At 37.5% G+C, this 23,003-nt stretch overlaps 1 protein-coding gene across 6 annotated transcripts in view; it reads left to right on the forward strand.

Moving 5' to 3' along the window:
• POLK (DNA polymerase kappa) overlaps nucleotides 1-16,405 on the forward strand; it is a 63,361-nt gene extending 46,956 nt beyond the window's left edge. For 5 of the 6 annotated variants that reach the window (XM_036309467.1, XM_036309469.1, XM_036309471.1 and 2 more), the window contains 9 exons: nucleotides 1,320-1,559; nucleotides 3,066-3,190; nucleotides 4,846-5,012; nucleotides 5,880-5,912; nucleotides 7,371-7,467; nucleotides 10,290-10,461; nucleotides 12,460-13,401; nucleotides 14,169-14,211; nucleotides 14,391-14,475. In XM_036309467.1, coding sequence (XP_036165360.1) covers nucleotides 1,320-1,559; nucleotides 3,066-3,190; nucleotides 4,846-5,012; nucleotides 5,880-5,912; nucleotides 7,371-7,467; nucleotides 10,290-10,461; nucleotides 12,460-13,401; nucleotides 14,169-14,211; nucleotides 14,391-14,475 — 1,904 coding nt within the window. Of the gene's footprint in view, nucleotides 1-1,319; nucleotides 1,560-3,065; nucleotides 3,191-4,845; nucleotides 5,013-5,879; nucleotides 5,913-7,370; nucleotides 7,468-10,289; nucleotides 10,462-12,459; nucleotides 13,402-14,168; nucleotides 14,212-14,390 lie in introns of all 6 variants that reach the window. The other variant, XM_036309466.1, reaches the window with a different exon arrangement.
• The last annotated feature ends 6,598 nt before the right edge of the window (nucleotides 16,406-23,003 follow it).

Raw genomic sequence — 23,003 nt, forward strand, 5'->3', positions numbered from 1 at the left:
AATTTGAAATGAATCAGGTGTTGTCATATTATTTATATTTTCTTAAGAAATCTTCCTAAAAGGCCAAGTTTATTTTTAAAGTAATATGCATTCATGTGTCTTGAAAATAGAAATTTAATTTTTGCTTCAGCATTTACCTTAATTTGGAAAACATATCTTATAAAATTGTGAAATGGGATTTGAAAGCTCTGTTGTTAATCTTAGTTATTATAAGTATATTTAAACTGCATTTCTCCTCCATTAAGCCTAGAAAGTAAAGTCTTTAATGGATTTGCTCATGAGGACATTTTTAGTACTAGTATAGATTTAAGTATATTTTGCAGTCCACTTTAAAAAATGCAAATTCAATGAGGTAATAACCAGAATATTTTTACTCTAATTTTTAATAATATTAGTTTACAGCCTATCCTATATAATAAAGAGATAATATGCTAATTAGACCAGATGGTGGAACGACCTTCCAGAACAACCTTCCAGAACGACCAGTGGGCTGGGGGGGCAGGGCCACGAGGCAGCCAGGGCTGCGAGGGCCCACCCCCTTGCACGAATTTCGTGCATCGGGCCTCTAGTTGATGATGATAAAGGCTTCTTTCCCTTAACCTTGGACAGTGGTTAATCTGATCAAACATTAAGAATTTGAATATTTTCATGGATATACATATGCAGATATATAGACTACAAATAAAAAGTAAAACACCAGAAGTAGTTTCTATTTATCTCAAATATGCCTTAGTAAAAATGATACTTTATAAACAGGCATGTCAAAATTAAAATCATCATCTGAAGAAAATTCAAATTATGTCAACATTGGAAATGTTTCTTTCATGAATGAAGAAAATTTAAGTTTATTTTTCCTCTAAAAATGAAACTTATTTTTCAGAAATTTATTCTAGATTGCTTAATGTCTTTTGCCCTGATTACTAAATCCTAATTTAAGAAATTTCTTTTTCCCGTTAGAGATGAATAAACAACAACAACAAAAACTTTAATTTTTTAAGAAAAAAGTAGTATGAATCTAAACCTAATTCTGGGTTTCAATTAACTTAGGTATAAAAATCAATGAGTTTTACTTAAGGTATTTTCTTTTAAAATGTATACTATGGAAATGGGAAATATATTCCTTTTAAGAAAACGTTAGAATCATTGTTTTCTTTTTAAAACTGTTATAAAATATAAATGATGACATTTCTGATCTTGGTTCTTAGAAACAAAACTAAACTAGATTTATTTTGTATTAAGAAAGAATATAACGAAACCTGATTTATGAAGTATATGCTTCTTAAAATGAAGATGAATTACTGTTTCTATTTATAATTTAGATAAACCACGAAAGGAAGTTAATAAACTGAGTGAGCATGAACGATCCATCTCTCCGTTACTTTTTGAAGATAGTCCTCCTGATTTGCAGCCCCCAGGAAATACTTCCCAAGTGAACGTTGAAGAACAAAATAATCCTCAAATACTTCAAAACTCAGTTGTTTTTGGAACATCAGCCGAGGAAGTGGTAAAGGAAATTCGCTTCAGAATTGAGCAAAAAACAACACTGACAGCCAGTGCAGGTACTTAAACAGGATATTGATGGCTACAATAGTTTTAATTTTCAGACTGGCTAATTCAAATGTAATATTAGTAGTTTCTCATTATAAAGTATATAGTAACATTTTACTTATCCATTTTTTGATTCATTTTCTAACAACCTAACCTATTTAGAATGCCTAGAACCTATAGATAAGTTTGAATTAAGCCAAAAAGCCTTTGAGCCCAAAGAAAAAACTATTATAAATCTCATGTAGCTTTCCCGTTTTTAAGTTCAAAATATATTTTAATTATTTTTGGACATAGTACTTTTTTAGTTTTCCCTTAGAAGACTGCAGTTCTTCCAAGGTTACAGTGCAGGAGAGACCCCAGATGACCACAAGGTAGTGGACAGAAGAATCACCAACTCCTAACATAACAATCTAGAACCATCCAGTGAAGGGAAAAAGAGCATAACATAGGTCAGTAGCACATAGGGTAACACCACTTAGCATAGAGACTGATATTTGTCATAAGTGCCCTAAATTATTTTATAAAAACCATCTTATGATGAGGTTAGTCTTTTCTTTCTATGCCAAAACATGAGAATAAGTAATAAAATTTAGGAAGATGTATATAAACAATGAAATGAACTATTTAATGATTATATTAGAATATTCCTATTTCAATTTATCTTAGTCATTTAGACTCCTCTATATTATATAACATCTTTCTTAAAAGTAGTAATTTAGCCCTAGCCAGTTTGGCTCAGTAGATAGAGTGTTGGCCTGTAGATTGAAGAGTCCCAGGTTCGATTCTGGTTAAGGGCACATGCCTGAGTTGTGGGCTTGATCCCCAGTAGAGGGTGTGCAAGAGGCAGCCGATCAATGATTCTCTCTAATCGTTGATGTTTCTATCTCTCTATCCCTCGCCCTTCCTCTCCGAAATCAATAAAAAAAAATTTAAAAAAATAAATAAATAGCCCTCATTTTTGCTGTGAAAATAACTAACACAATCCTTTTTTTAAAAAAAATCATAGGAAGCCCTGGGGAGATAGATAATTACTGTTATTTTTATTATTTATATATTTATTTATATACTTAACAAGGCATATAATTATGATTTTTTGCTAATATCTGGGTATTCTCTTTCAAACAGATGCATTTTTTACTTATTGAATTTATTGGGCTGACATTGGTTTAATAAATTATATAGGTTTCAAGTGTACAGTTCTATAATGCATCATCTGTATGTTGTATTGTGTGTTCATCCTCAGTCAAGTCTCTTTCCGTCACCATTTATCTCCCCTTTACTCTCTTCTACCTACCTCTACTGTTGCCTCTGACAATGAGTGTTTTGTTTTGTTTTGGTTTGGTTTGATTTTTGCTTAATCCCTTCACCATTTTTTATCCACTATTATGTTTAAAATAGCATTTCACATCATTTCAGATTTTTTGTACTTAACATTATTATTTTTCTATATTGTCATCACATATTTTAAAATCATACATATCAACTTCTTTGAGTCATCAGAGTGTTCTTCTTTTAAGGCATTGCCCCAAACACAATGTTAGCAAAAGTATGCAGTGATAAGAATAAACCAAATGGACAATACCAAATTCTCCCCAAAAGACAAGCTGTGATGGACTTCATCAAGGACTTACCCATTAGAAAGGTGAGATTTTTATATAAAATTGATCATACTCTGAGTTCTGAAGAGATACTATTTAGTAGGATAGTAATTGTTAGCTGAAAGGTTTTAAAACAGTAGGTAACAAGAACTATACTGGATGATTGAATTTGGATTTGAAGAAATCTTTCTATTAAACCCTTAAATTGAGGTTTAGGATCTTATTTGCTGGAAAGTTTTAAGTAAGTAATAGATGGCAGACTTTTCAGTGTACCCTTGCCAAGGAAAATAAAAATAAAAGGGATACTGGTAAGAATCCTTTCAGCTGTAACTCATATACAATCTTAGTTCTAAAGTACAGGTTGCTTCCTGATTAATAAGTATGATACTTGAAAAAGATTTAGAATTTTAATTGTTTTGACAAAAACAAACAAGTTAAAACACTTTACCATCTTTAAAAAATGGTAAAATGATCCCTTAGGAGTTATAGAAAGGAGACTACATTTTATTTTTAAAGTTTCTAGATTTTTCTGCATATTTATGCTTCGTAAACAATAATTGCATATACTTTTTGATGTGCTAGGACTTGCTTTTCTCACAACATAATGTATATGAGTGAATTTAAATAAAGCATTTCTCAATGCTCAGAAGAAAGGCTATATCAAAATATATAATGTATAATGATTACTGACTAGCTTAGTATATAAGGTGTAGCTATAAAGCAGTATTTTCCAATCTGGTTTTTAAGGTATGAGTAGGTATTCTATAAAAAAGGCTCTAGGGCCGAAACCGGTTTGGCTCAGTGGATAGAGCATCGGCCTGTGGACTGAAGGGTCCCAGGTTCGATTCCGGTCAAGGGCATGTACCTGGGTTGCGGGCACATCCCCAGTAGGAGATGTGCAGGAGGCAGCTGATCGATGTTTCTCTCTCATCGATGTTTCTAACTCTCTATCTCTCTCCCTTCCTCTCTGTAAAAAATCAATAAAATATATTTAAAAAAAAAAAAAAGGCTCGAGGGTCAAATAACTATAAAATCTACCACCCTTATGAGTCACAAAGATACTAACTAGTATATTAAAGATTCATAAGTGTGGCAGTGAAAATTTCAATTCAAATTTGTTTATCCCACCATTCCCTAAATTTGCCTGACTACAGAACTCCTTATTTTTTTTTAATTATTTTATTTTATTTTATTTATTTATTTTTGTTAATCCTCACCCAAGGATATTTTCACATTGATTTTCAGAAAGAGTGAAGGGAGGGGGAGTGACAGAGAGAGACAAACATGGATGTGAGAGAGACACATCCATTGGTTGCTTCCCGCATGCGCCCTGGCCAGGGCTGGGGGTTGGGGGGGGGCGGGGCAAATCTGCAACCAAGGTACGTGCGTGGCCTTGAACGGAATTGAACCTACAGCCCTTCAGTTGGAGGGCCGATGCTCTCTAGCCACTGAGCCAAATCCACCAGTGCAGAACTCTTTATTTTAATGCTTTTAAAATTTTCATGCAATTTTAAATTTAAGTTTTCCATGGAACACTAGTTTAGGAAATGTGGCCAAAAAGAAATTAAAGCAGTTTTCTTATGAAGATAGTTATATTATTCATGTTTTTTATTGATTATAAAAGGTATAATGAGATTATAATATCAGTTCTTGCTTTAACTTAAAAATGTATTAATAATAAATATTGATTCTCTTCTAGGTTTCTGGAATAGGAAAAGTTACAGAGAAAATGTTAAAGGCCCTAGGAATTATTACTTGCACTGAACTCTACCAACAGAGGGCATTACTTTCTCTTCTTTTTTCTGAAACATCTTGGCATTATTTCCTTCATATTTCCATGGGTCTAGGTTCAACACACCTGACAAGGTATCTATATGTATATTCATTCTGCTTTCTCTTTTTCTTTCCTTTTTTTTTTTAACTTTATTTTTATTGTTGACACTATTACAGATGTCCCCATTTTCTCCCCCTTTGTCAACTTCCACCCAGCCCCTGCCCTTTCCTGCCCTATGGCCATTACCATAACTACTGTCTATGTCTGTGGGATAACAGTTTTAATCATTGAAGTGGAGCCTGTAAGGATAACATGTTTTAAAATTATCTTAGGTTGGTTCAATTTAGAATATAATTTTAAAATTAGAGTCCAACGACTGGATGTGGGAGAAAAGGAAAAGACGAATAAAGAATCACTTCTAGGCTGTTGGCTACAGCAATTGGATAGATGAACAAGAGAATGATAGGCACTTTCTTTTCTGCCTTGTGCTTTGTTTAGAACATAAGAATACTACGCCAAAACCGGTTTGGCTCAGCGGATAGAGCGTCTGCCTGCGGACTGGGGGGTCCCGGGTTGGATTCCGGTCAGGGGCATGTGCCTGGGTTGTGGGCACGTCCCCGGTGGGAGATGTGCAGGAGGCGGCTGGTCGATGTTTGTCTCTCATCGAAGTTTCTAACTCTCTATCTCTCTCCCTTCCTCTCTGTAAAAAAATCAATAAAATATACTTTAAAAAAAAAAAAAAAGAACATAAGAATACTAGAACACTGGTGGTCTATGCCATGTGTAATCATATTAACATCTTACCTGTCTACATTATTTGGGTGATAGTTTTATTTTTAGATTTTAAAAACTCACTGTTTTTCATGATGTATAAATTTGGTACATTAAATCCTCTTGTTTGACTTAAAGGAACTCAGTCTTCGAGGAAGCAAATAAAACCTTTTTTTTCTTCATTCAAGGGATGGAGAGAGGAAAAGCATGAGTGTCGAGAGGTAATATTTTGATATTATTGTTCATAATTAATGCTATTTTAAACTAACTTTTAATTTTTAGGAAAGTATCACTGAAATTTAAAAATCTATTTTCAAACCTCAGAACAATTTTCAGCATGTCACACTCCTGAAGTAAGTGTCCCAGTACACTGCTGTATTACCTTCACTTGCTATTCTCTCAATGGAAAAAAGTACACTGCAGTTATTTATTTTTTCTTCCCCCCCCCCCATCCCTGCAGTTATTTTTTTAATGTTTTTTTTCCCCTGTTCAGTGAAAACCAAGCATTTTAGGATTCCAAATCTTAATATCTAGACTTTATAAGAAAAATTATACTCAGAGATTATTTGGTAAATTTAAGACATAACAATGGAAATTCTTCCTAAAACTCTTCAAATATTGGTGAATGAGCAGAGGCATCAAATAATAAGATATTGATGAAAGAGCTTAGAGATTATCTGTTTCATTGGTTTACAATATTGTTCAGACATCAAATGAAATCTTGATGGAAACCTTATTGTTTTGGGGAATATGTCATTGTTGAAAAGTCCCTCAATTTTCTCCTCAAAGCACCAAAGTTCCACTGAGACATTTAAGAACCACTGACCTAGTACAGAGTTATATTAATACTAGTTATATTAATGACTGAAAAAAATTGCTTTGAGGCTTAGATTTACATATAAGCACTTAAAGGAAAAGAGGGGAAATAAGCATCCAAGAATGAGATAGTATTGTCCTATTTAATGAACTGTCACTATCCATTGGTGGTTTTAATCATCTTTTAAAAAATTATAGAGAGCCCTATCTGGTTTGGCACAGTGGATAGAGCGGCCTGCAGACTGAAGGGTCCTGGGTTTGATTCTGGTCATGGGCACAGGCCCAGGTTGCCGGCTTGATCCCCAATAGGGGGCATGCGTAAGGCAGCCAATCAGTGATTCTCTCTCATCATTGATGTTTCCATTTCTCCCTTCCTCTCTGAAATCAATAAAAATATATTTTAAAAAATTATAGAGAGAGCAAAAGTATAAAAGTACACTTTTACTGTCCCAGCTGGTGGCTCAGTTGGTTGGAGCATTCTCCCATACACCCAAAAGGTTGTGGATTTGATTCTTGGTCAGGGCACATACCTAAGTTGTGGGTTCCATCCCTGGTCGGGGCATATACAGGAAGCAACCGATAAAACTGATCCATGTCCCTCCTTCACCCCTTCTCCCTCTTCCTCCCCCTCCCTCACATCAAGAAAAACATATCCTTGGGTGAAGATTAAAAATAAAAAGTACACCTTTGCTAATCAGCTTAACTATCTAAATGATCTTCAATTATTAAGTAGATCTTAAATGCTTTTCACTTAATTATGTCTTAATTCATCTGAAAACTTTATTCTGTACTGCAGGAAATATAACTAAATTATCCTGAATTATATTTTACTTTGTGCACCAAAATCATTCTTGTCTTTCTAGGACATTCAGTGAGATAAGTAAAGCAGAAGAACAGTACAAGTTGTGCCAAGAACTTTGCAGTGAACTTGCTCAAGATCTGCAGAAAGAAGGACTTAAGGTACTTTATTTTAGTGTAGTGTTCTTAGTTTTAAGTTTTTCTAGTAATAAAATGCACTTTAATGCAAGAATTAGACTTTGAATACAAAGTGGGAAATGTCAGATAAGAGTATTCTCATCACCAGCAAAGAAATTTAATTCTGACCCTTAGTTGAAGCCTGTGATAAGGTCATTCTGTGAAGAAGCAACTTATAGGGTAGAGTGGTTCCAGTATAACTCCCGAGGAGTTTATACTGTCTCAGGAATACATTTGAATAAGTTCAAAATCAGAGTTATATTAATATTAGAGAATAAAGCAAAGGGAGAAGGATTTTCCCAGAACTGTATTAACATTATAAATGTCTTTTCAGTCATCTTTACTGTTTTTCTCTTATAGACAGTGACTTTCTAGAGTAAGCATTTTGTTTCAAGGCTCTAATGCAGGTTGTTTAACACATTGAGAACAAAATCTGGAAGGCTTTGAACTTTGTGTTTATAATCTTCACTCAAAACAATCTGTATTTACTGTTTTTCCAATACTCTCAAACCAGTTATTCAGAGTTATTACAAAATGTAATGGTGATTACCAGAGGGAAAGAGGAGGTGGTGGGAGGTAGAAAAGGGTAAGGAAGGGATAAATGGTGCGGGAAGGAGACTTGACTTGGAGTGGTGAGTATACAATACAATATACAGATGATGTATTATAGAATTGTACGCCGAAACCTATAATTTTATTAACCGCTGTTACCACAATAAATTCAATAAAAAATTTTAAGTATTAGGACATTATCACAAAGCATAGGATAATTAATTGATGAGTATTTTCTTATCATTTTTCTCTGTCATACTTTGATTGTAAAAAGAATTGATTTTTTTCAATGTTTAAATAATTTTCTTTTTAATCCTCACCTGAGGATATGTTTTTATTGACTTGAGAAAGAGAGAGAGAGAGAGAGAGAGAGAAACATCAGTGTGTGAGAGAAACATTGATCAGTTGCCTCCATACACCCCAACCGGGGATCACACCTGCAAGCCAGATATGTGCACTGACCAGGAATTGAACCCACAACCTTTTGGTGTATGAGATGATGCTCCAACCAACTGAGCCACCCAGCCAGGGCCATTAAATAAACTTTTAATTTTAGAATCATTTTTAGATTTACAGAAAAATTGCCAAAATACTATAAAGAATTACAGTATACCCAGTTTTCCTCATTATTTACTTCTTGTATTGCCAGAGTATATTTTTCAAAACTAAGAAACTGACATTAGCACATTGCTATTAACTAAACTGCAGAATTTATTTTTCCATTAATGTTCTCTCTCTGTTCCAGGATTCAGTCCAGGGAACCACATTGCATTTAGTTGTCATGTCTTCTCAGTCTTCTCTAGTCTATGATAGTTTCTCAGTGTTTCCTTGTTTTACATGACCTTGATTGTCTTGAGAAATAGTGGCCAGATACCCTGCAGAATATCTCCCAACTTGAGTTTGTCGGGTAGTTTTCTTTAGATTAGACTATGGTTATGAGTTATAGAAAGAATATCACAGAGGTAAAATGTCCTCATCACATCCTATGTGGTACAGTAGTCCCCCACCCCTTAGCTGAGATTTTGCTTTCCACAGTTTCAGTTATCCACAAACTGAAAACATTGAATGGAAAATTCTTGAAATTAATCAAATCTTAAGTTTTACATTGTACATCGTTCTTAGTAGTGTAATGAAATCTCATGCTGTCCTGCTCCAACCTGCCGGGGATGTGAATTATCCCTTTGTCCAGCATGTCCACACTGTATATGCTACTTGCTGGTAATCACTTAATAGGAGTCTTAGTTAGCAGATTGTTTATAAGAGAGAGAGAAAGAGATCACATTCACATAACTTTTATTACAGTGTATTTTAATAATTGTCCTATTTTATTATTAGTTATGTTGTTAATCTCTTACTGTGCCTAACTTATAAATGAAACTTTATCATGAGTATGTATGTATAGGAAAAAACATAGTATATATAGATAGGGTTCAGTGCTATCTGCAGTTTCCGGCATCCACTAGGCGTGTTGGAACATTTACCCACAGATAAGGGGGAGCTACTTTATTTGATAGCTACATGATGTCATGGGAGATGCTAACCTTCATCCCTTGGTTATGGTAGTTCTCCATTGTGAAGTTACTATTTTTCCCTTTCTATTCACTATTCTTTGGAAGTGAGTCAATAAATCTAATCTACTCTCACTACCTCCACGAGGTAGTAAAATATATGTAACATAAAATTTACTGTTTTGACCATTTTTAAGTGTACATTTCAGTGGCACTAAGAACATTCACACTGCATAGCCATCAGCACTGTCTATCTCCAGAACTCTTTCATATCCCAAACTCTGTACCCATTTAACATTAATTTTAAAGGGAGCTCTAACATGTAAATTGTTTAGCATAGTATCTGTTGTATACTAGGCACACAATAAGTATGAGCTAGCCACAGACCTTTTCACTGAGGCTCTATTAGAAAGATTTTTTTCCTTCCTTATTAGATACTGAATTGACCTCTAAAAGAGCTTGGTGAAAAAGAAAAATGATTACTTAACTTTGCCCTTTATATAAAAGTCCCTTATAAAAATTCATTTGGAGAGGAGAGTAATAATTATTGGTTAAAATGGGATTTTTTAATTACTTTTGGATTTCAGTTATTCTTTATGACAATTTTATTACTATGTTTTAGAAATAATTGATTATACTTTCATATTATATGTACATATGAGAGCTTTATGAGTTTTTCTAACCTGTAAAATAACTTTTTTTTCCAGAAGTTAGCAAGCCATATGTAATGTATTCTGCTTATTATAGGGTAGAACTGTTACCATTAAGCTGAAGAATGTGAATTTTGAAGTAAAAACTCGTGCATCTACAGTTTCATCTGTTGTGTCTACTGCAGAAGAAATATTTGCTATTGCTAAAGAATTGCTAAGAACAGAAATTGATGCTGATTTTCCACATCCCTTGAGATTAAGACTTATGGGTATGACTTTTCTTTTCTTGCTTTTCCTTAAATAACTAGACTTTCCTAAAGAATCAACTTTGGAAATATTCTCACCTCCAATTTTTTTCTTAAAACTGTTTAGGAATTTGTACTTACGCTGCTGCCATTTTTCTTAATGCGTAGAACCTGATGCATATGAAGCTATGATAATTAATTTAATTCCAGTAAGAACCAATAAAAGTTGTCCTTCTCCTTACAAATATTGAAATCCTTGGGGCTAGGCTTTTCAGATTTTAGAAAACATACTGAGTATATTTTGTAATACTCCTTTGAGATCTGAGGAAACACTTCATGTTCAAACACATTAATATTTTTGTAGCAAAACAAAAAATATTCACACTGAGTCGTAAAAACTCTAAAGGGTTTATTATAAGCAACCATATGTTGCTTGCAATTTATCTGGGCTTTTTGGATTTCAGAATTACAGATGAGGGACTAAAGCACTATTTAGCCACCACATGGTAGGAAAAAAATTAAACAAAAACAACAAAGAAACCGTATTTCTAAAGTGAATTGGGTAAGAGAATGTTTATGGATAAGCACCCCAAATGCCAACTTAGTATATTACTAAGAGTGGGTCATTAGCCATATTTTCATATATGAAAGACAGCAGCTGCAGAGTTCAATTAAATAAAGTATATTAACTAAAAAGAACTAAGAATAGATGTTAATAGCAGCTTTATTCATAATTGCTAAAACTTGGAAGCAACCAAAATGTCCTTCAGTAGTAGGTCAACGGAGACTGTGGTACCTCCCTACAATAGAATATATTTAGCCATAAAAAAACCCGAGCTATTTCCCTGGCCGGTGTTGCTAAGTGATTAGAGCATTGGGTTAGACCCACGCACCAAAAGGTCTCGGGTTCGATTTTCAGTCAAGGGCATGAACCTGGGTTTCAGGTTCATCCCACCCCAGTTGGGCACTGTTCAGGTGGCAGCCAATTGATGTGTCTCTCTCACATCAATGTTTCTCTCTCTCTCTCTCTCTCTCTCTCTCTCTCTCTCTCTCTCTCTCTCTCTCTCTCCCCCTCCTTCTTTCCCTCCCTCCCCCCTCCCTCTCTCTCTAAAAAGCAATGGAAAAAATATCCTCAGATAAGGATTAACAAAATAAGAAACAAAAAGAAATGAGCTATCAAACCATGAAAGACATGGAGGAATCTTAAGTGTATGTTATTAACTAAAAGAAGCCAATCTGATAAGCCTACATACTGTATTATTCCAACCATATAACATTCTGGGAAAGATATGTAGACACTAAAAATATCAGTAGTTATCAAGAGTTGGTGGGAAGGGAGGAATGAACAGGCAGAACACAGAGGATTTTTAGGGCAGTGAAGCTATGCTATACGATGCTATGAAGGTAGTAGATACATATCATTATACATTTGTCAAAACCTATAGAATGTGTAACACCCAAAATGAATCCAATATAAACTATGGACTTTGACTGATAATGTTGTGTCAGTATAGGTTCACTGGTTGTAACATATGTACAATTCTGGTGGGGGTTGTTGATATATGTGTATATAAGTACTACCCCCACACATATACACATGGGAACTCTGTACTTGTTGCTTAGTTCTGCTGTCAACCTATAAATTGCTCTAAAAACTAAAACCTATTGGAAAAAAGGAGCTAAAGTATCTATGTAGTTGACTCCCAACTAGTTACTCGGTATTTATTAAATGGTATCATATGTTAAGATGTTAATTGAAAGACCCATATAATCGTCTAACTCAAATAGATACCTACTAATTAGTAATACCCAGTTTTATAAAGGAAAGCATATATTTCAACTCAAAATGCCAGCTTCGGAAAAACATCCTTTAATTCCGAAAATATACAGTGTTGCTTATTATTTATCTCGGAACAGCCTTTTGTAAATATGTCATAACAGTACTTGCAAAATGTTTTTATGAATTATGAGTGAATTGGCTTTTAAATTTGAAATTGACTAATTGTGCTTGGTTTAATTTAGGTGTGCGGCTCTCTAGTTTTCCCAGTGAAGAAGATAAGAAACACCAACAACGGAGTATTGTTGGTTTCTTACAGGCTGGAAACCAAACCCTGTCAGCCACTGGGTGTATAGAGAAAACTGACAAAGATCAGTTTTTAAAACCTGTAGAAATGTCTCATAAGAAGAGTTTCTTTGATAAAAAACGATCGGAAAGGAAATGGAGTCACCAAGACACATTTAAATGTGGAACTGTGAATGGACAAGGTGTACAGACATCACAGCCATTCCAAGTTTTAAAGACGACGAGTGCGAATTTAGAAACATCAGAGAGTTCAAGTAACAATCAGACATTTACCTGCCCTGTTTGCTTCAGGGAGCAAGGAAGCATCAGTCTGGAAACCTTTAATAAACATGTAGATGCATGTCTCGGTGGACCTTCGGTGAGTGAAATGTTCTCATGTTCACATGTTTCCTCTACAGAAGTTAAAGAAAATGTACATCGTTCTTTTTCACTCGGTGAGAAGCAGGATTCTGAAACCCATCAGGAGAATACAGAAATCACTTCAGAAGATTGTGTCGAGTTGGTAGAGACTGTATGTAATCCATCTGAAACCGAAAGTGTAGATGCTTTAAGTAATAAGCTCAGCAAAGAGGAACATTCTAGTCTTCCAAGCACATCGTTTAATATTGAACGCTGTCATCAGAATTCTTCTTGTACTGTTTCATTACAAAATGAAGATTCCGGGTCACTGAGGAGGCAAGAAACCCTCCAGCCTCGTTCATATGAAGTGATAACAGACCAGGTTCTAATTTGTCCTGTTTGTAACCTAGAGCAAAAGACTTCAGATCTTACCCTGTTCAATGTGCATGTGGATATTTGCTTAAATAAAGGCATTATCCAGGAACTGGAAAAGGATAAAGTTAATCCAGTATATCAGCCCAAAGAAAGCACCAAAAGTACTGGTAAGTTTACAGTAATTTTAAAGAACTTTATTTTCCAGGAGTGTTTTATTAAAATTGGGATCATTGTTAAACCTTAAACACATAATATTAAAGTGACAGTTTATTTAGGTGCCTGTTAGTTACCTTATTATAAGTTAGAATGGATTGAAACCTTTAGATTTTAAATTCAGGGGAAACTTTCATTTGGGTTTGATTTAGCACAGAATGAACTCAGAAGTTTAAGGAGCTGAGTGATATAACAAAAAAAGAAATATCCTTCAGAGAACATTTGTCAAGGCACAGCGGTAAATTAACAATAACTTACATAGCCAGAAAGCCTCTTTAACTTGTTCTTTGATAGTTCTGACTCTGGCCAATTTTCAAAAATAAAATTAAGTGTAACACTAATAAAATAATTATAAAGAAATTATGCTATCAAGTTAGTTTCTGGTATGTATAAATATGAACTGTGTAATACTAAAGAATTTTTTATTATCAAATTACAATTTTTTTTTCCTGCCAGAACCCTAGTTAATACATTGCTCTGGGAAAACTATTGAACATATTCCCTAGGAAGCATGTATACTAGTAAGAATGCTCATAGTAGTACTATACTAGTAATAGCCAAGAATTGGAAATAAACCAAATATTCAGCAGTGGTGAGATGGTTACATTCTGTCATTGTATATTCCAATCCAGTCAGCTCTAACTTTTTACATTTTTATGCAACCCTTTAATTATTTCTTATTATTCACTATGGAATTTTTTCATTTTTCTTCCCTCTAAAGGTAACTCAGGCAGAGTACAGAAGACCATAACAAAACCCAAAAGGTATGGCTAATTTGAGTCTTAATAAAGCTAGCTATAAAAATCATATTTTGAGGTTGAATTTTTAGATGTTAACATTTTCTTTTATATTAAGTACAATTTTAAAAAAATCAATTATTTGCAAAATTATTTTTTTTAAATCTCTTTCTGCATTTTAATTTGTTGTTGTTTTTTAATTCCAGGTCAGGATCGATGACAAAATCCTCAACAGCAAAGAAAATAAAACCAAACAATCCCAGAAACACCCTGGATATCTTTTTTAAGTGAACATTGAACATTTAAATTGAAACTTGTTTTTATAATCATTGAGCTATTCCTCATTTTAAGTTTACAGATTCATTTAGTGAATGGCCAATGCAGCAATCTCTCCCCAATATTTCCTGTACATGAATTTGGAATATATACTAATTTACTTCTGTATACCTTTTTGATATCATAAGAATTGCACTTCCTGTTAGAGATATTTTTACAATGAGAAATTAAGGAATGGGATCAAAAATTGATTTCTGTGTTTATTAAGTTTTATAGTGAATATAAAATCATATTTGTAAGGGCTCTCAGAGGTGCACAGAAACCCTTTTTAGCATAAGAACTTTTCAGCACTTAACCATTTGTTGGCACTGGTCTGCTATATGTAACCGTAGTGTCTTCTACAATTTTGTATATTCGTATTTTAGCTCCTCGTACCTTCAGATACCTCATGAGCATTCATAATTAATATTTATCATGCATACTATGAAGAATATTAGCAGGACTAGAATAAGTGGTTCTGTTCCTTTTAGGATAATATCACAGTATCATTTTCTGTGTTAAAAAATTTTGCTTAAATATGACTATTCATTTGATTTTTTAATTTAAAATTCCTTCTTATAAATAAGCACTTGATCCACTTTAAAAATTTTTTGTCTAAGATATAAAGTAATTATTTTCTTATCTAGAACTTTAAATGACAATTATGTCTGTACTCTACACAAATCTATAAAGAATAAATTGTACATTCACTTTATTTTTATATAACCTTCTAGAGAAAAATGTATAAAAGATGAATGTGTATTATAATAGCTCATTTATCTTAGTTATATTTATGTCATGTTTTTATTAATATTTCTGAAAGAAGACAGCTTAACAGTAAGTAGTTAACTTAAGTAGTTTCTCCAGATAATTTAGTGCTCAGTAAGAGTTTTTATCATTAAGAAGTATTTAATTGAAACATGAAGATGATGGTCATTTTGTGGCTGTTTTAAAGAAACAAATCTTTTGTTCTCTTATATCTCTTGTGTGTTTTTCAATTGTAGATAGCACCATATTTGTTTACTACCTTCCCTCAATTTTATATTTATTGTGTTTTCAACATTAAATACTAAATTATTTTCATTTAGATGATTTATTTGAATGTTATTTAGTCATATTTAATAATAATTCAAAATAAAATTTAAAATATGTAGTCGATCTTTTAGCCAATAGAAATGGTTTCCTTCCTTTCCACTCTTTTTCCATCTTAGTGCTTTACTTTTATTTTCTTTGCTAAAAATTCTCTTCACATCCTTTTCTGTTTAATCTAATTCCTCCAACTCATTTTCTTTTCTATTATAATTTTCCTTTGGGGCATTTCTAGAAAATACAGCAAAGCTACAAAGTATAAGCATTTATAATCTTATCTACTTAATAGGGTCAGGATATAAGGAAGGACTTGGGAGAACATATTTGTAGCACAATAACTGAGAAAAAAACTAGTATCCAGAGTATATAATCCAGAATATATAAATGACTTCAATGAATCAGGAAAAGAAAAAAGACAGCCAATAGAAATTTGGATAAAAGACTTTAAATGGCACTTGACATAAAAAGAAATATAAATAGCCAAGAAACATGCACATATTCTCAGTCATTTTAGTAATAGGGAAATGAAAAGTAAAAACACAAAGAGGTGTCATTACAACCCTACCAGATGCACAAAAATGAAAAAAGGGTTCATTGTTCTGTTCATGATTTGGAGCAACATGAACTCTTACTTTGAAAACAATCACTTTGGAAAACAGTTTGCCTTTCTCAACAACCCAGCAACTGCACTCCTAAATATACACCTTTCCTGGTTATTTTATCTTTCTTTTTTTAAAATATATTTTCATTGATTTTTAGAGAGAAAGGAAGGAGAGGGAGATAGAAACATCAATGATGAGGAAATCATTGATCAGCTGCCTCCTGCATGCTCCCTACTGGGGATTGAGCCTGCAACCTGGGCATGTGCCCTGACCAGTAATCGAATCGGTGACCACTTGGTTCATGGGTCAACATTCAACCACTGAGCCACACTGGCTGGGCTCCTGGTTATTTTCTATTTTTCCTCCAGATCACACTTTGCCCTTCAGTACCCTGCGTTATGTCCATCAGGGTGTCATGGCAACGGGCAAGCCACTGCAGAAGATTTGAGGGAAGAAGAAAGGTGAAGTTGCGTATTTAGTCCTTCATGTACCTTTTTGTTAAGTCCCTTGACCTAAGGTCACAACCTATTGTAGGTGTCCATCTTCATATTGCATTCTCTGCTCGCTCTCCAGGTGCTAATAATCCGTTTCTTTCCTCACCTCTTCAGCCTAGGAGTGGCAACAGAGCCTTGCTCTTAATAGCCCTGGGGTGCTGCACTACCCTTTATGGTTTCCCCATACCCTGGGGAAATGGTCCCTTTCTTAAACTCATCTCAAATTACAATTTTTTTTTTTTTTTTAAATATATTTTATTGATTTTTTACAGAGAGGAAGGGAGAGAGATAGAGAGCTAGAAACATCGATGAGAGAGATACATCGATCAGCTGCCTCCTGCACATCTCCCACTGGGGACATGCCCGCAACCCAGGTACATGCCCCTGACCGGAATCGAACCTGGGACCCTTCAGTCCGCAGGCCGACGCTCTATCCACTGAGCCAAACCGGTTTCGGCTCAAATTACAATTTTTTTTTTCCTGCCAGAACCCTAGTTAATACATTGCTCTAGGAAAACTCTGGGAATACTATTGAACATATTCCCTAGGAAGCATGTATACTAGTAAGAATGCTCATAGTAGTACTATACTAGTAATAGCCAAGAATTGGAAATAAACCAAATATTCAGCAGTGGTGGGATGGTTACATTCTGTCATTGTATATTCCAACAATAGAATTCTACACAGTGGTGAAAAATCAGAATGTGGATGGATATCACAAAGATAATGTGGAGCAAAAGAAGCAAGTAATAGAAGGATGCCATCAGCATGATTCTATTTATATAAAATTCAAAACAGTTAAAGCTAGACTATATTGTTTTAAAGATGTATCCATATGAAATCAAAGTATTTTAAAAAGCAAGAGTGTTGTTTTCCCAATGGTTAGAATAATGATTTCCTCTAAGTGAAGGTAGGCGAATGTGATTGGGCAGTGGCACCTGGAGCTTCTGGGATGCTGGCAGTGTTCTGTTCCTTGTCTTGTGAGGTGATTGTATGGATGTTCATTAAAAAATATTCTTTAAGCTGTACAAATATATTTTATGCACTCTTGTTCATATGTGACCTATATCACAATAAAAAAAAAATGGTAGAAACTGTTTTGCTCATCTGCCTTTTCCTCCATCTCTGCAGGCTACTAACTTCAATAGAGAAAAAAGTACATTTCTCTCTCCTAGGACTTTGCTGAACACAGCAAGCAAGTGCCATCCTATAACAACATTTTGAGTTTTTCTTCTAATACTTCCCCTAATACTACAGCCTCAATCAGCATTTGGTCTGCCTTCCAAAGGACAGCAGTTGACAATTTGACCTAATACTTTGTCACCATCAAATAAGTCACCAGCTTTTCAGCCAGTGATATTTGTGTCCCCACTGCCCAAAGTCCTCCCTCAAACACTAAGCCAATTCTTTACATTAGGTTTTGTTACTTGCAGCACCCTGCTTTCTGTATGAGTTCAGAATTTCACTTCAGCTGTGAGTTACAAAGGCCCAAATGAGAGCTTTTTAAAAAAAAATCCGTTTTAATTTTCACTTGAAGCCTCCGATTTTCTTGGCCTCACGCAGTCAATTACAGGTCACAAGATGGGCTTTTCCACATCCAACCCTACATGTGAGTTCCAGGTAGGAGGACAAGAAAGTGAAAATTACAAAAGGGCAACAAATTTGTCCCTCTTTAAGGAGCTTTCCCGGAAACCCCACATAATTTTCACATATCTCAAACTGTCATATTGTAGGGCAACTAATAAGGATTCCCCAGATAGGGAACTGGGAAATGGAGTTTTTAGCTGGGTCCATTGCTACCCCAAACTGAATCAGGGTCTGTTAGTAATTCTACCTGTACCATAAAAAAATTCCTATTGAAAACTAGATAAATTATCACATTGGTGACATTTTAGAAGCATTTCTTAGAAATAACACAGGGTGCCCTCATTATTTTTTTGGAGGTCCTAGCCAATTTAATAAATCATATGAATGAAAACTGGAAACAAAAATAAAACTTTATTGTCAGTGTGTTTGTCTATATATTTTTTAAAAAATCTAGTTAATAAGAGTTCAACAAGGTTATGACTACAAGATCAATATGTAAAATGAATAGCATTCCTAGACCATAATAACCAATTAGAAGTTATAATAAAAATAATCTCTTACAGGACTACGATCTACAAGATACCTAAATGGCAGGTATCTATCAAAAAATATGCAAGAACTTGGGAACTACAAAATATTACTGAAAGATCAATAGTACATCTGAGGAAATGAAAAAGTAACTTCATGATAGGAAGGATGGTAAAACTTGTCCCCAAATTTTTCTATAAATTCAGTGAAAATAAAAACAAAATCCCTCATGTTTTTTCTTGGGAGTTAAGTAGATCCTAAATGTTATATGGGAAAGCAAAAGCTCAAGAATAAGAAGGTAGAAGCACAGGTCCTATTACATACCAAGATTTATTATAAAGCTATAGTAACATTATTTATTATAAAGCTATAGTGTTACTATAGCTTTATAATAAATCTGGGGCACAAAATGTTCTCTTGTATAATTAAATAATCACTTTTGCTTTGTAATACACAATTGGGTTAGCAGTTCGACAAAAACTCAAATGATATGGTGAGAATTGGAAACATTCCATTTACTAAGCAAACTATAATATTGAAATTGTCCCCCTTACAAATGTGAGTTAATTTGTGACAATCTTAGTATCTCATTGTTGCTGTCTACAGAAGGTTCAGGGCGACAGAAGGTAATCCAGAAGCAAATGGTGATAAACCTCTCTAACTGCAGTCTCTTAAATTTACTATGATTTCAAACATATATATATACCTGGATACACACACACACACACACACACACACACACACAAAACCTCTGCCAAACTCATGTCTACTATTGAATTCTGCCTACCTTTGTGGGGCCTCTTGAAAACATCCACTACTTTCTATACCTTTTATCAACCCCTTAGCAGTTACCTAATCTCTGGCTTTCCAACTCATTTTTCAATTTTCATCAGTTTCTCTCCCTTCTCTCTCTCTCTCTCTTTTTAAACATTTAATCACCTTTATTTATTGTTTGTTTGTTTTTGTTAATCCTCACCCAAGGATATTTTTTCCATTGACTTTTAGAATGGAAGAGAGAGGGAAAGACATAGAGAAACATTGATGTGAGAGAAACATCGATGTGAGAGAAAACACATGGATTGGTTGCCTTCTGCAGGAGCCCTAACCAGGGCCCGGCTAGGAGGAGCCTGCAACCAAGGTACATGCCTTTGACTAGAATCAAAAGGGAGAGCAGACTGATGTTCTATCCACTGAGCCAAACCGGCCAGGGCTCTCCCTTCTCTTAGGTCCTGCACCCGAGCATCTGTGTCCACACATACCAAACAGGTGGGGTAGTTCTGGGGTCAAATCTAGTTTTGTTATGAGGGCTTAATTTTTTTTTCACTCCTAGAATATGCGACACTTCCAGTGTGCCTGCTGGAGCCGTCCCACAGGTGTGAGTGGGTTGGTTTGGTTGTAATCCATTAGACACGCCATGGGATTCCGGCAGAGGTCCTGGTTGTCCTTCAGTATTCCACTTTCCTTGCATATTATTAGAACTTTAGCTAGGCACATGGTGGCCAAAGTAGATGACTGTGTCTCACCAATTCGTTATTGTACAAACTACCAAGGAAGTGACAATACCCAAGACGAGGAGCCCAGTAAGGTACAGCCGCATTGAAATGGGACACCAAGGCTTACACCGAACGAGAAGAACTTGAGAGTGTCCCTCTATTCCGAAGAAAGTCCTGGAAGCCCATGCAGAAATGGGTTAGTGCTGAAGTTCCGATCCAAATCGTGCGAAGAATTGCTGGAGAACGAGCGGGTTTCCTCCGAATGTTTTCTTCAGGGAAAACCGAACCATGTCACGTGCGCGCCACACCTGCGCGACCTCACACCTGTGCAGCCGGCGGCCGCTCACAGATCCCGGACCCGGACTCGGACTCGGACTCGGGCGGACCTCACACCTGTACAGCCGGCCGGCGCCCACAGAACCCGGACCCGGACTCGGACTCGGACTCGGACTCGGGCGGACCTCACACCTGTGGAGCCGGCCGGCGCCCACAGAACCCGGACCCGGACCCGGACCCGGACCCGGACTCGGACTCGGACTCGGGCGGACCTCACACCTGTGCAGCCGGCGGCCGCTCACAGATCCCGGACCCGGACTCGGACTCGGACTCGGGCGGACCTCACACCTGTGCAGCCGGCCGGCGCCCACAGAACCCGGACCCGGACCCGGACCCGGACCCGGACTCGGACTCGGACTCGGGCGGACCACACACCTGTGCAGCCGGCGGCCGCTCACAGATCCCGGACCCGGACTCGGACTCGGACTCGGGCGGACCTCACACCTGTACAGCCGGCCGGCGCCCACAGAACCCGGACCCGGACTCGGACTCGGACTCGGGCGGACCTCACACCTGTGGAGCCGGCCGGCGCCCACAGAACCCGGACCCGGACCCGGACCCGGACTCGGACTCGGACTCGGGCGGACCTCACACCTGTGCAGCCGGCCGGCGCCCACAGAACCCGGACCCGGACTCGGACTCGGACTCGGGCGGACCTCACACCTGTGCAGCCGGCGGCCGCTCACAGAACCCGGACCCGGACTCGGACTCGGACTCGGGCGGACCTCACACCTGTGCAGCCGGCCGGCGCCCACAGAACCCGGACCCGGATCCCGACTCGGACTCGGACTCGGGCGGACCTCACACCTGTGGAGCCGGCGGCCGCTCACAGAACCCGGACTCAGACCCAGACTCGGACTCGGGCGGACCTCACACCTGTGGAGCCGGCGGCCGCTCACAGAGCCCGGACTCAGACCCAGACTCGGACTCGGGCGGACCTCACACCTGTGCAGCCGGCGGGCTGCCCACAGAACCCGGCCTCGGATCCGGACTCGGGCGGACCGGCCTGCCCTTCCCCCCGCGCCCTGAGGCCGGCGGACAGGCAGCCCGGGGGGCGCACCCCGCGTCGCGGGGCCGGGAGGGGCTGCTGCTCGCCGCGGCCGCCACCGTGAAGGTGGTTCGGGAAGCCGTGAGGGCCGCGTCCCGAGCCCGAAGCGGGAGGAGCGTCCAGAGGAGGCGGCGGCGGGACGCGAGCTCCGTGAGCCCCGGGCCAGGTCTGCACAATGTGGCGGGGCTGGGGGGCATGCGGTGCGGTGCGGGGAGCCCTCCCTCGCACCCCGCCGCGGACCCCAGCCTCAGCCCTGCGCTCCCTGCACGTGGGCTCAACCTCGGCATCCACCCCAGCCCCGTTCGGTTCACGTTTCCCAGGTTGGGCCTTACTGTGAGTGGAAGGAACTGTTCTTCCCACATAAGGAAGAGAATTTTTGTAGAAATGATTAAGCCCTTTTACAAATAAGGGTTTTACGTGCTGTTACCTCAGAGCCTGACTCATGCGCTGATTTATTGTGTGACTAAGTAAGTTGGTTTTCCGTACTAAGTTTTTAAAGCAGGGAACGGATCAGCTGTGCTTGGGAATCCATTTGTATTATAAACTGAGGCGCGTTGAAAGGAACGTGAGGTTAAGAGACAGTTTGGGGGGGTTGCACTGGAGGGATTATAGCATCTGTGTATTTTGAGGTGAATGATTAAATGATTCAGACAAGAAAGGAGAGAATGTCTGGGAAACTGATATGTGAAGTGATGGATGAGAAGGGGTGGGATTCAGAGCCCAAGTGAGATGTGAGAAGTAGAGTAGTTTTTGAGGATGAGCAGGTCAAGGGTAAGATGATTAGGGCAGGGAGCAGGGAACTGAGACTAGGTGCTTCACGGATGTTGGCTTACAGGGTGGTAACAAGAGGAGGGGCAGAAGGAGAGAGGGATCAGGTGATGGAAAGAATGAAGACATTCCCTGGTCTTTGATTGGACTTGGTGGCATTATAAAGAGTCTTTAGTAGATGCTAGGGAAGCTACTCAGCAATACATCTACAAAACCTCTCTTAGGGTCCTTTCTTTTTGGAGATGGTTTACTTCACATTTTTCCAATTCAGACTTTATCCTCCAGTGTTGGGATTGTCCCCCGTGAGCCCTCTCCTCCCCTACATACCAATCTATATATATAAAAGCCTAAGCAACGGCAGACGGTTTGACTCTTTGACCGGTAGCTATGATGTGCACTGACCACCAGGGGGCAGATGCTCAATGCACAGGCTTGGAAACATGGAACAGACTGATGAATCTCAAAGGGGGAGGGGGAGGGCGGGAAGAGATTAACTAAAGATCTTATATGCATACTAGAGGCCTGGTGCCCAAATTCATGCACTGGTGGGGTCCCTCGG

The sequence above is a fragment of the Myotis myotis genome, unplaced genomic scaffold (genome assembly GCF_014108235.1).
Source record: "Myotis myotis isolate mMyoMyo1 unplaced genomic scaffold, mMyoMyo1.p scaffold_m19_p_5, whole genome shotgun sequence".
In the NCBI taxonomy this organism is placed as follows: Eukaryota; Metazoa; Chordata; class Mammalia; order Chiroptera; family Vespertilionidae; genus Myotis; species Myotis myotis.